This window comes from Talpa occidentalis, unplaced genomic scaffold (genome assembly GCF_014898055.3).
Source record: "Talpa occidentalis isolate TD23 unplaced genomic scaffold, MPIMG_talOcc4v2.1 talOcc4.14, whole genome shotgun sequence".
Lineage (NCBI taxonomy): Eukaryota > Metazoa > Chordata > Mammalia > Eulipotyphla > Talpidae > Talpa > Talpa occidentalis.
Genome location: NW_023601433.1, coordinates 39,475,076 through 39,488,838, shown reverse-complemented (window position 1 = coordinate 39,488,838; position 13,763 = coordinate 39,475,076). Strand labels below are relative to the sequence as shown.

The window sequence follows — 13,763 nt, the reverse complement described above, 5'->3', positions numbered from 1 at the left end:
ATAAAAAGTAACTTCTGCCTCATAAAATAATTGGGAAATCTCCCATGTTGTCATATACTACAGATGTGTCTCAGATACTTTTGCACAGACTCAAGGGGAAATTTTTCTGAATAGGAGAGTCACACAAGACAAAGTAAATAGTTTAAGGGCTCTTTGTAAGTTGAGAATTTAAATATCTGGTATTGTAGCATTTGCTTGAACTAGGAAATATTTACTCGATGGACTTTGAAAATGCCTTTTCCGTTTAAGAAATAAGCTGACTAAACTCTTATCCAAGAATTTTGTCAAGAGTTGTTCCTTTTGAGTCACCATCAGTTATTGTCAGGAAACACAAAGTAGGAAAGCTCAGTATCCCTAGTAGTGGATGAGGATTATTTTTATTGCATTCCATTCCATTTTACAGCATTCCACTGCTATGTACAAAATTGGATTTTCATGATGTTAACCAACATTCCAATCTTGTAGTGAAGTTGAAGAGACAGGAAATGATCTTAAGATGGGAGGATAGCTTCAGTTTTCCTTTAATAAAAGGTTAGACGTAGTTTTCTCAAAACTGAGTATTCTGATGATGATGGTTACTTGCAGAAGATTAAATTAATAAATTCAGTGAACTCTTACTTTTAATAAGAGAATAGAGAAAGTGCGGATAATATATGCCTGGGATAACAGTATTCTTTAGTTGAATTTCTCATTGTTAGTCTTCAGTACTGAAGTTAAGAAAGCATACTTTATCACTGCCAAGAACAAAATGCAAAGGCTAACTGACTTATAAATCTGGAAAGAGTAAGAATTTCATTTATTAGCAAGCATAACTGGATTCAGACTAAGTTGGTGATTTGGAAAAGGGTTAAACATTAAATGAACAAAAGTTGTTTAGCTAATGGCAAATGAACTATAGTTAACTTGCATACTTTAATACTTTAGGTAAAGGTAACTCATACTTTTCAATCCAGATTCCTGAGAAGTATGATTGTTTCAGTGTTACTTTTACTGTTGTTTATTTTCCCCTAATCACTTTGCAGCGTAAGAAAACTATAGATTCTTCACAGGGCAGCTTTTTATGAAAGTCATTCATTTTTGGCCACTGGAGAAAGAGATTAAAAAGCAAAGTAGCACCAGTCTGTTTCTTGCCCCACAGAACACACTATTTCTGTAATAAGACACAGAAAGAAGCTGCTGTGCAGAACTTGGCTCTGAACAGTGAGGATCAGCACTTTTTACAGAAACTCCCATGAAATCATCTGGATTTATCAGATTGGATATACGCCATATTTCAGGAAAAGCAAACAGTCATTTATGAAAGGTCACTATACATCCTATGAAATTTAATGAAAAGCTAAATAAAAAAATCTTAACCGGCTAAAGCAGAATTCATAAAAGTAGTAAAATTTGACTCCGTATTTCAATAGCGTATAGATGATTGTTAATATCCATATATGTCGTTATACTAATGACTAATAATAATGAATATTTTTAAAGATAAACATTTTTAAAGAATGTAATATGTATTTGACACCATTGGAAGTCCTTTATTCATTTAATGCATTTAATCATCATAGCAATAATCTAAGGTATTACCTAATTTTACAGAAGAGGAAACAAAGGCATAGATAGTTTAAGCAATTTGCTCAAATTCACACAACTAATATGGTATAACTAGGATCTGAAGTGATACTGTCTGACTCCAGAATCTGCGCCTTTTTTATTTCTTTTTACTAAAATGACATTGATTTACAACACTGTAGATGATTTAGAGGTACAGGCTCACATCTCTTCAAATATATGTTGCCTCCCACACTTACAACCAAAGCACCCACAATCCTCCACCCTACTCCACTGGGCTGTCACCATCTTTGTTTTCCACCCACTTCTGATACCTCCATTCCACAGTTAGATTTTTAGGGTTGCTGTTGTTTAGTTCTGTCAACCCTTTGTTTGGTCCCTCTATCTTCCATGCATATAAGTGAAATCATCCAGTATTTATCTTTCTCTTCTGACTTATTTCATGTTGCATAATCCCCTCCAGTCTCATCCATGCTGTCCCAAGCAAGAAGATTTCATCTTTTTTTAGCTGAAGCGTATTCCATTGAGCCACATATTCTTAATCCATTCACCTGTTGTTGGACACTTAGGTTGTTTCCCTAACTTCACTACTGCAAATACTTCTACACTGAACATAAGAGTGCACGTATCCCTTAGACTTAGTGCTTTTGCATTCACTTAGTAGATACGTAGAAGTGAATGGCTAGATGGTATGGTAGAGCTATACAGTGTTTCATAAAGGCTGGACCAGTCTACAATACCACCAAAAGTGTATAAGGATTATTTTTTTCTCCACATCCTCACCAACAATTGTATCTAGTCTTTTTGATAAGGGTCACTGTCACAGATGTGAGGTGATGCCTCATATTTCTCTGGTGAGAAGTGATGATAACCATTTTTCCACGTTGGCCATCTATATGTCTTCTTTGGAGAAGTGTCTATTTAGCTCTTCTGCCCATTTTTGATTGGATTATTGGTTTGCTCTTTGTTGAGTTGTATGAGTTATTTGTAGACCTTAGTTATCCCTTATCAGATGTATGACGTGCAAATATTTTCCCCCATTTGGTAGAGTGTCTCTTCCAGGATCTGTGCTTTTACTACCACATTATAATACAGTGATTTATATTAGAAATGTTCCACATGCTATTTACAACCTTATAATTATTTCCTATCTTTTAATCTTTGTAACTATATAGTGGGTTATCTTTGAAGAAAGATTTAAGAGTATCAAGTTTATAAAACTGATATATATATATATATATATATGAATTCAGTAATCTCAACTATCATATGCATGAATCAACTAAGCATAATTTTAACAAATCATAATTATATCACCATAAATGAATATATTTGGTCATTCCCTTTATGCGATATTCCTAGCAATATTCCATATTTTTTGTAACTGCTCACAATCTTCTGAGGCCAATCAAACAAAACTTTCCTCTTCTTATCTATTTCCACTTCACAAGTTTTATTAATTCATTCCTACAGTGCATCTAAATTGTTTCCAGCGTTTTGTCATCATAAATCATATCGGAATAGGTATTATTCTTTGTACTAAAATGTCTGTAGAGTAGATTCCTAGAACTGAAGTTGCGCAATCAAAATTTCTAGCCAATAACCATTTTTTAACAACATAATTATAAACTTCTTGATATAAAGGTTATATCAAGTTATAGTCCTATCGACACTATCTAATGTCCATGTCAGTACACAGCACTATTTTTCTTTTAATTTTTGTCAATTTGACAATGGAATATATTCTCATCCTTATTTGAATTTCATTGATTACTACTAATTTTGAGAAATTTTAAAGTACATTCCAGTCATACTATAGCAATAACGATATAAATTATTTGCTTATGAAATAATTTTTATTTTCATGATCTTTGATCTTTATATTATTTCAAAGATCTTATGATCTTCGTCATTCTGCTAGAAAGACCATTTAATTTCTTACTAACATCTCTAATAAAATACAGATTACGACTAATAATGTCTTGTAAAATTTTTGGATTTTGATTATTATTGTTTGTAATACCCCATGTTAGCATACAGATTAGACATTTTTGTTTTTAGAAAAAAATATTTTTTAAATATCACATTACTTTTATTATATGTATTATTAACCACATTATTTTGGAAAACAATAAAATAACTCACTTTGTGATTCATGATTTTTCCATAAGTCTCCACAAGAGATTCTGCATAAAACGGTGTTTCTCCATAAAGCATTTCATACATACAGACCCCCAAAGACCACCAGTCACACTCAGGTCCGTATCTGCCTTTTCCATCTTCCATGGCTTGAAGGATTTCAGGAGAAATATAATCTGGAGTTCCAACAGCTACTGAGGATTGGACCTGAAGAAATTCACATTTTTAGTAATCTACTATATATTAAACTGGTGAAAAATAATTTCAAAAATATTAATACTTAGGTAGACCATTAGATGTTCTCTTAACAATTACAACTTTGTTAACTGAATTTAGTCTTCTTGTACATGTAAGTTAAATTTTCTATAATCTCCACACTAACAGTTCTCCAGATTTCATAACACCATAGAACCTTTATTATTGCTGTTATTTAACTGACTACATTTAGGGAAACAATATGGTTTGAACATCACAGCCATTAACATTCTTATTAGTGATATTACTGTCCAACATGTATATTAAAAAAAAAATGAAGTATGAAAATTTTACAATCAGAGGGGAAGAAAAGCCTGTGAAAATGTGGCTAATATTTATAAGCAGCCTGGCAATTTATTCTAAAAATATCTTAAAGTAAAATTAAGAAATATTGCTAACTATATCCTGCAAGCTACTTCTTAGACTATTGTAAAAGAGGGAATTATGTTCTTCAAAAAATAAAGTCCTAATATTGAATTAGTAAAACAATCTAATTGTAACCAGAGGGAACGGAAGAGGGGTGACAGAAGAGGGGCTGGCAGAAGGAGGCAGACTGGGAGGCAGTCTTGGCCCAGGTGGTTCAGTGGAGGGTGAGTGAAATATGTGCACATGTGCACACATGGAAGAGCAAAAGTGTAACACCAAAGTTAAAAAAAAAATGTAAAATATCAAGTCCCAGGAGAGAAAAACAGTTGAGCATAGTGCTAAGGCACAATAGATATAAATATAGCAGCTAAAATAAGATCTCCTGAGCATGTATATTGTAAGGTATTCTGAAGTTACAAAAAATTGGTTATGTTTTAAAAGACAATATTAAAAATGAACATTCTTGAGAAAGAAAAATAGTTAATATTTTGGATTTTCCACACTAGACTATCATTCTATAAGAATAGACTCCCTTTTTGGCAATACTGAGATGAAATAACTTGAAAACTCTTCCACTACAAATTCTTAAAAATAAAATATAATCTTTTTAGATCAGGGACCTTTTGCATGTCTACAACACACCAAGACTGCATGGAGCTGGGAAAGGGCTGTGCCCACAGCCAGAGGTGAGCTGAGAAGCCCCCACAAGCCAGTCCCCACCTGGCCACTGAGAAATCACAACAGACACAGCAGAAATCAAAAGAATAATCAGAAACCACCACTATGAACAGTTATATGCAAACAAGTTCAACAATCTAGAAAAGATGTAAAAATTCCTACAACTCTACAATCACCCAAAACTAGATAAAGAAGAAATAGAAAACATAAACAGATCGGTTACAAGCAGCGAAATTGATATGGTAATCAAAAACCTCCCCAAAAGCAAAAGCCCAGGAACTGAAGGATTTACAAATGAATTCCACCAAACATTCAGAAACAAATTAGTGCCTATCCTTCACAAACTCTTTCAAAAAATTGAGAAGGAAGAGATAATACCAAACACGTTCTATGAAGTCAACATTACACTAATACCAAAGCCAAGTAAGGACAACACAAAAAAAGAAAACTACAGGCCAATCTCTCTAATGAACACGGATACAAAAATCCTCAATAAAATTTTAGCTATCAGAATCCAACAATGTATCTAATTCACCACGGCCAAATAGGATTTATTCCAGGGACCCAAGAATGGTCCAACAATCCAAAATCAATCAATGTAATCCAACACATCAACAAAAAGAAATATGAAAAACATATGATCATATCAATAGATGCTGAGAAAACTTTCGACAAAGTACAACACCCATTTATTATAAAGGCCCTTGAAATTCTCAGGAAACAAGGAACATACCTCAACATCATAAAGGCCATATATGACAAGCCCATAGCCGTGATCATACTCAATGGCGAAAGATGAAAGCATTTCCATTAAGATCTGGAACAAGACAAAGATGTCCACTCTCACCACTGCTTTTCAATATAATACTGGAAGTCCTAGCCAGAGCAATAAGACAAGAGAAAGACATACAAGGAATCCAAAGAATCAAGGAAGAAGTCAAACTATCACTATTTGCAGATGATATGATAATATACATAGAGAACCCAAAAAAACTCCACAGAAAAACTAATTAAACTAATCAATCAGTTTAGTAAAGTGGCAGGATACAAAATCAACACACAAAAATCAGTAGCCTTCCTCTACACAAACAACAAATCTGAAGAAGAAATCAAGAAAACCATTCCTTTTATTATTGAAACAAAAAAAATCAAATACTTGGGAATAAACCTAACAAAAGAAGTAAAGGATCTATACAAAGAAAACTATAAAACACTGTTAAAAGAAATAGAAGTAGACACAAAGAAATGGAAAGGCATCCCCTGCTCATGGATTGGAAGAATTAACATTATCAAAATGGCCATCCTACCAAAAGCAATCTACAGATTCAATGCTATTCCAATTAAAATTTCAATGTCATTCTTCAAAGAAATAGAAAAAATACTGATGAAATTCATATGGAGCCACAAAAAAACCCCAAATAGGCAAAAATCCTCCTAAAAAAAAAAAGAAGGGAATGGAGGCATCACTCTCCCAGATTACAAACTATACTACAAAGCCATAATAATCAAAACTGCATGGTACTGGAACCAGAACAGACACACAGACCAATGGAATCAAATTGAAAACCCCGAAATAAACCCACAATTTATGGTCAACTAATCTTTGACAAAGGAGCAAAGAATATGCACTGGAGCAAAGAAAGTTTGTTCAATAAATGGTGCTGGGAAAACTGGGTCACTACATACAAAAGAATGAAACTTGACTACTACCTCACACCATGCACAAAAAACAACTCAAAATGGATTAAAGAACTAGACATAAGACCTGAAACCATAAAATATATAGAAGGAAATATAGGCGAAACTCTACGTGACATGCACTTCAAAGATATCTTTATAGACACATCACCCAAAGCAGTGATAGTGAAGGCAAAGATAAACAGCTGGGACTACATCAAATTAAAGAGCTTCTGCACAGCAAAAGAGACAATAACCAAAAAACAAAGAGAAACCCCACCAACTGGGAGAACATTTTTGCACACAACACTAATGATAAAAGACTGATCACAAAAATCTACAAAGAGCTGATGAGACTCAACAAAAACAAAGAAAATAATCCAGTCAAAAAATGGGCAGAAGAGCTAAAAAGAAACTTCTCCAAAGAGGAAATACAAATGGCCAACAGGCATATGAAAAAATGTTCAACATCACTTGTAATCAGGAAAATGCAAATCAAAACTACAATGAGATACCATCTTACATTAGTGAGAATGGCACATATAAAAAAAACTAGCAACAACAAATGTTGGCAAGGATGTGGAGAAAAGGAACTCTCCTGCACTGCTAATGGGAGTGCAAACTAGTCCAACCACTATGGAGAGCTATGTGGAGACTTCTTGACCTACTAAAGAGAGAGCTTCCATATGATCCAGCAATTCCACTCCTAGATATTTACCCAAATGACACAGAAACATTAATTCCAAAGGGTATCTGCACCCCTATGTTTATAGCAGCACTATTTACAACAGCTAAGCTATGGAAACAACCCAAATGCCCAAAAATAGATGACTGGATCAACAAGACGTGGTACATCTACACAATGGATTACTCAGTAATCTAAAAAGATAAACACATGCAGTTTGCAGCAACATGGATGGAGCTAGAAGGGATCACGCTCTGCAAAATAAGTCAGAAAGAAAAAGAAAAATACCAGATGGTCTCACTCATAGCAGGAATTTAGAAAACTTAAATAAGGGACCAGGAAAAAGACTAATTAATACAAAGTAAAAATCAAAATCAACAAGCAACTATTAACCAGAGACACACTACGGGAGGGGGGATGTGGCGGGGAGAGGAAGGATTAGGGTCAAAATAAGGGGGGGGTGCAACTGTATGGGGAATATAACCAAAATGAAAATGCAAAAATGAAAAATGTGCAAAAATGAAAAATGATGTAACAATTATATCAAATAAAATATTAAAAAAATAATCATTTTTATAAAAATATAAATGTGCTTTAAAAAGAAGAAATTCTTTGTGTATATGTTGACCTTTTTTTCTTTTGAGGTAACAGTAGTTTACAACACTGTATATGGTTCAGATGCACAGAATCACACCTCCTTAGAGTCATGTCACCACAATACAACCACCATCAAGGCACCCACAGCCTCCACCATATCCACCTCATGCCCTCTTCCACGTCATCTCCCTTCTCCCTCTCTCTACCTTGTAGCCGCAATTCCACAGTAAATTTCTAGGGTTCATTATTGGTAAAAAAAATGAAAAAGAAACAAGAAGAAAGAAATTCTTAATGACCAGTTATCAAGAAATGGTTCAGAGACACAGTGATAAGTATTAGAGCACAAGTGGGATTGGGGTATTGTCACTTTTCAGTTTCTAGGTACTTGGATATAAATATAAAGATGACGAAAAAGGTAAAGTCTTGAATTTACATGAAGTGGAACTCTTGAAGTAAAGAGAGGCTATTACATATAACCAAAGGATACATTTTTAAGTGAAAAGGTGAGGGTCTCCCCAATGGTACAAAAGGTTAAAACACAACCTATGAGGCTATCTGCAGCCTCTGCTGCATGAGTTCAATCCATGGCCAGGGAGCTACCCACATGGCGCAGCAAACCATTCCTGACTTGCCTGCTGCTTCCCTCAGCAGTGTATTTCAGTCAATCTGCCTGTCCTGTTCCCCACTCTGTCTCGGTGGGTCCTCTCGACCGCACCCCCACACCTCTGGCCTGTACCCCAGTTCTCATATGCATAAATAAACTTTTTTAAAAATTAAGTGAAAAGGTGAATTAATTAAAAATTAAGTGAATAGGTGACTGAAAAGGCATTTTATGTTTTGGTATCTTGACTTGTAAATATATGAAGAAAAATTCCTTTTCAAAAAATTTTCTTAATTTGAGGTAACATAACCCCATCATTTGTGACTCTAATTCACAGTGCTGGGCCTCCCTGGTGGTGTAGCGGGTTAAGTGCAGTGCTGTGAAGTTGTCTGCAGCCTTGCAGCGCGGGTTCCATTCCCGGCCAACCAGGGAGATTCCCACATGGCATGGCAGACCTCTCCTGTCGCACCCACTGCTCCCCTCAGCAGTGTTTTTGGTCCATCTGCCTGTTCTACTCCCCACTCTGTCTCTGGTGAATCCTCTCACCCTCCTGCATCTCTGGCCTGTACCCCAACTATTGTATAAATAAAAAAAAAATTAAAAAAAATAATTCACAGTACTTCTGTGGTCCAGAAGGTATCAACTCAGCAAACTGGAAAAAACTAACACAAGGGTAGGTGTTCCTAGAAAATCTGACTTCAGAGTTAAAATATGAAATGGAACTAAAATACTGAACAATATTAATAACATGATACTGAGGAAACAAATAGATTAAGGTATCCTATGTTTCTTGGGTTTTGTTTTTTACTTTTTATTTTTATTTATTACTTTTAATTGTGATAAAATCCTCATAACAGAATTTACCAACATAACTGTTTCTAAGTATAAAGCACAGAGGCATTTAGCACATTCACACTGTATCTATTCTCTAAGATTCTTCTTGGAAAACTAAAGCTGTACCATAAAAAATAACTCATTTTTCCCCCTGCCCCCAAGCCCTGGTAACCACCATTGTACTTTCTGTTTATGAATTTGAATACTGTAGGCAACTCAAAGTAAAATCAAATACTGTTCTTTTGTGTCTGGTTTATATCTATCACTTAGCATCATGTGTCAGAATGTCCTTCCTTTCAAGTCTAAATAATATTACACTGCATGTAACAATTACATTTTCTTTATCCCTTCATCTGTTGACAATACTGGACTGCCTATGTGCCTTGACTAGTAATAAATAATGTTGCTATAAACTGGATGTACAAATATCTCTTGGAGTTCCAGCTTCAATTACATGGAGTACATACCCAGGAATGGAACTGCTGAATCATACAGCAGTACTATTTGATATTTTTGTAGAACTACCAATACTGTTTTCCACAAGGGCTACAGAATTTTATATTCCTACCAAGAGTGCACAAGAATTCCAATTTTTCCACTAAACTCTTCTTTTTTTAAGATTTATTTATTTATTTAGGCAAGCACTGGGTATAGTCAGAAGTGCAGGAGGGTGAGAGAATTCACCAGAGCCAGAGCGGGGAACAGAACAAGCCGACTGACAAAGTACACTGCTGAGGGGAGCAGTAGGCAGCAGGAGAGGTCTGTCCCGCCATGTGGGACCCTTGCCATCGGCCAGGGATCAAACGGGCACTGCAGAGGCTGCGGGCAGCTTTGCAGCCCAGCGCTAAACTGCTGTGCCACCAGGGGAGGCCCTAAACTTTTTTTTTTTTTTTTAAATAGCAGCCATCCTAATGGGTGTGAGGTGGTAACTCATGATGGTATGATTTGAATTCTCTTATTGACTATATAGGCTTGTTGGTCATTTGCATATCTTTTTAGGTGAATGTCTATTCAAAAATTTTGTTTTTTGTGTTTTTTTAATTTTTATTTATTTTTTAATTATATTTTTAAATTTAATTTTATATATTTTTACATCACTTTTCATTTTTGCACAATGTATGCATTTTCTTGGTTATATTCCCCATTCAATTTCCACCCCCCTTATTTTGACCCTAATCTCTCCTCCCATTCCCCCACCACCCATAGTGTGTCTCTGGTTTATAAATTGCTTGTTGATTTTGATTTTTACTTTATTATAATTAGTCTTTTTCCTGGTCCCTTATTTAAGTTTTCTAAATTCCTGCTATGAGTGAGACCATCTGGTATTTTTCTTTTTCTTTCTGGCTTATTTCTCTGAGCATGAGCCCTTCCAGCTCCATCCATGTTGCTGCAAATTACATGAGTTTACTTTTTTGATTGTTGAGTAATATTCCATGGTGTATATGTACAACATCTTCTTGATCCAGTCATCTATTTTTGGGCATTTGGGTTGTTTCCATCATATAGTTTTACATCATTTTTCATTTTTGTACAATGTATGCATTTTCATCTTGGTTATAGTCCCCATAAAATTCCCACCACCCATTCACCTATGAGCTATTACCATGGTCCCTTGTGCTCTTCCCACCCTTGTTTTGATCCTACTCCCTTCTCCCCCCATGTAATATGTCTCTGATTTACAGATGCCTGTTGATTTTGATTTTCACTTCATTATAATTAGTTTTGTTTCCTGATCCCTTATTTGAATCCTCTGCATTCCTGCTATAAGTGAGACCATCCGGTATTTTTTTTTTCTTTTTGGCTTATTTCACTGGGCATGATCCCGTCCAGTTCCATCCATGTTGTTGCAAATGGCAGGAGTTTATCTTTTTTATTTAAGACTTTTGCTTGTTTCAAATGATATTATTCATTCTTTTGGTTATTGAACTGCAGAAGTTCTTTAGATATACTGGATATAACCTCTTATTAGACATGATCTGCAACTATTTTCTTCCATTCCATGTTGGCTTTTCACTGAAATGACTGCATTCTTTGGTGCATGGAAAATTTTAATGGTACTGTAATTCAACTGATTTTTTTCTTTTACTACCTGTTGCTTGGTGCCATCTCTAAGGAATCATTGCCAGATCCAATGTCATAAAGCTCTCATCTATGTTTTATACTTTCAGCTTATATTTAAGTCTCTTTGGATTGATCTCTTTCATAGTACAGAATAAAATAAATGTCTTGTTTTGATTGGGAATACGGCAGAGAAACTGATTAACTCTATATTTTAGGTGAAATATAAAGGCTAAAAATTTTAATATGAATATCAAAATATTTGAATGTATAAGTTACAAAGAAGTAAAGAAAAAGAAATAAAACTAACATTAACCAAATCAGTGGGAGAGGGGGAAGCGTACACACAAACAAAGCAAAACCTATAGGAAAAAGCACAAGACACTAAAAGTTAACAAACATTGATAATAATGAAATCTATAAATGACAGCGTTGTTGCTCCTGATGACAAACAAAATCCAAATAAACTATTTTTTTAAATTGGCAATAATTTGTTTAAAAGAGGTGTATCTAAACATAAGAACACAGAGAGGTTAAAAGCGCAGGGATAAAATGATACATCAGGTAGATGTTAAAATAAAGTTAAGCAAGCTATATTAAAATCATTCAAAATAGATTCTACGGACAAATTCATTAATTTTTTAATACCATTAACATAATCACAAAAGAAAACACCCTAGAACAGCAAATCTGAAAATACATGCCTAACAATATTGCCACAAAAATTTGAAAACTAGATTATATGGGAAAATGAATAAATTCAACATCACAGTAAGGATTGAAAAATAATAGGTAATAGCTCAGAAAGAAATAAAACTGGCAAGAATAGAAAAAACTTGAACAACAAAATTAACATCAATCTTATTTATGTACATAACAAAAGTCTGCACCTAAAAGTTAGGGGAAAAAAATGTATTCTTTTCAAACACAAAAACTGTATTAAAAACTGGCTGCTGCAAAATCAAAAAAGCAATATCAACACACGCCCAAAAGTCTGTTATCACACTGGCCTATTCTTCAGTACAATAAAACTAGAAATAACTAAATAAGCAAATGTAGTACTATTAATATGAAAAGGCACATATCTAACTTAATGGTTGATAGAAGAGCTCTCACTAATGTTGGAAAATATGTAGAGCTGAACAATAGTAAAGCACATTAGATATGGAAAAAGGGACAAAACTAAACATGTAAAAGAGATTTTAAAACCAGGAAGAGGGCACTCTGAACAACTGTATACCATTAGAACTAAGCACAGATAAAATACACAGATTTCCAAGGAAAAAAAACACTTACCATGACTCAGGAAGAAATAGAAAACCAAAGAGACCTATAACCATTAAAAAATTTGAATCAATAGTATAAAATCTACCAGGAAAAAAACCCAAAACCCTCACCTAGGCAAATGTGATTAATAGTTGAGTTCTACCAATCATATAGGAAACACACAACCCCTCTATTATGCAAACTGTTTTAGAGCCAAAATGGGTAAGATGAGGGGATACAGCTCTCTGTTCATTTTATAAGGCCAAAATAACCTAGTACAAACAATTGACAAAACAATTCAAAAAGGAAAATTATACTTTATTCTCAGATATGGCCAATCAAAGGTGTGAATCTCAGATAAAAATCCAATATAAAATAGCAGACTTCATCTAGCAATTTGTTCAAATATATCAATACAACCTCATGATAAAGTTATGCTTATCCAAAGAAAAGATGATTCAAAATTGGACAAACAACATTCAACAGATTAACAGATTAAAGGAAAAAATCCCAGTATTTCATTGGATCTAGGAAAATAATATGATTGCAACAGTAACAATCATAACAAAAAACAAAATCAGAAATAGAAATTTTAACTTGGTAAATAATATATGTCAAAAGCTTACCAAAAATATCACACTAATTTTAAACTACAGAAAAAAACACCATTAAATTCAGGAAAAAGGCAAAAAAGCTCCCCATTACCACTGGGTAATAGGGTACTGAAGGACACTGTGAGTATGAGAAGAAAAATATCCTATGTAGAGACTGGAAAGCACAAAACCTGAAGTCAGTCATTATCTGTGAATTACATAATTGTCTATATAGAAAATAAAGAAGAATCTGCAAATTATTTTGAACGAATAAAGAAAAAACTTAGCATGCTTGCTAGATTCAAGATGAAAATACAGAAATCAAGTATGGTCCTAAAGAATAGCAACAAGCTATTAAAGCACAAATTTTTAAGTCATTTATAACTGAAAAAAAAATCCACAATATGCCTAGGAACAAAGCTGAAAAAATAAAAGCAATGGATTTACAGTG

General features: G+C 34.1%; 1 protein-coding gene across 7 annotated transcripts in view; it reads right to left on the bottom strand.

Moving 5' to 3' along the window:
• CDC42BPA (CDC42 binding protein kinase alpha) overlaps positions 1–13,763 on the bottom strand; it is a 277,737-nt gene that overhangs the window by 132,115 nt on the left and 131,859 nt on the right. For all 7 annotated transcript variants that reach the window (XM_037510331.2, XM_054694969.1, XM_054694968.1 and 4 more), the window contains exon 7: positions 3,709–3,909. In XM_037510331.2, the coding sequence (XP_037366228.1) occupies positions 3,709–3,909 (201 nt within the window). The remainder of the gene's footprint in view (positions 1–3,708; positions 3,910–13,763) is intronic.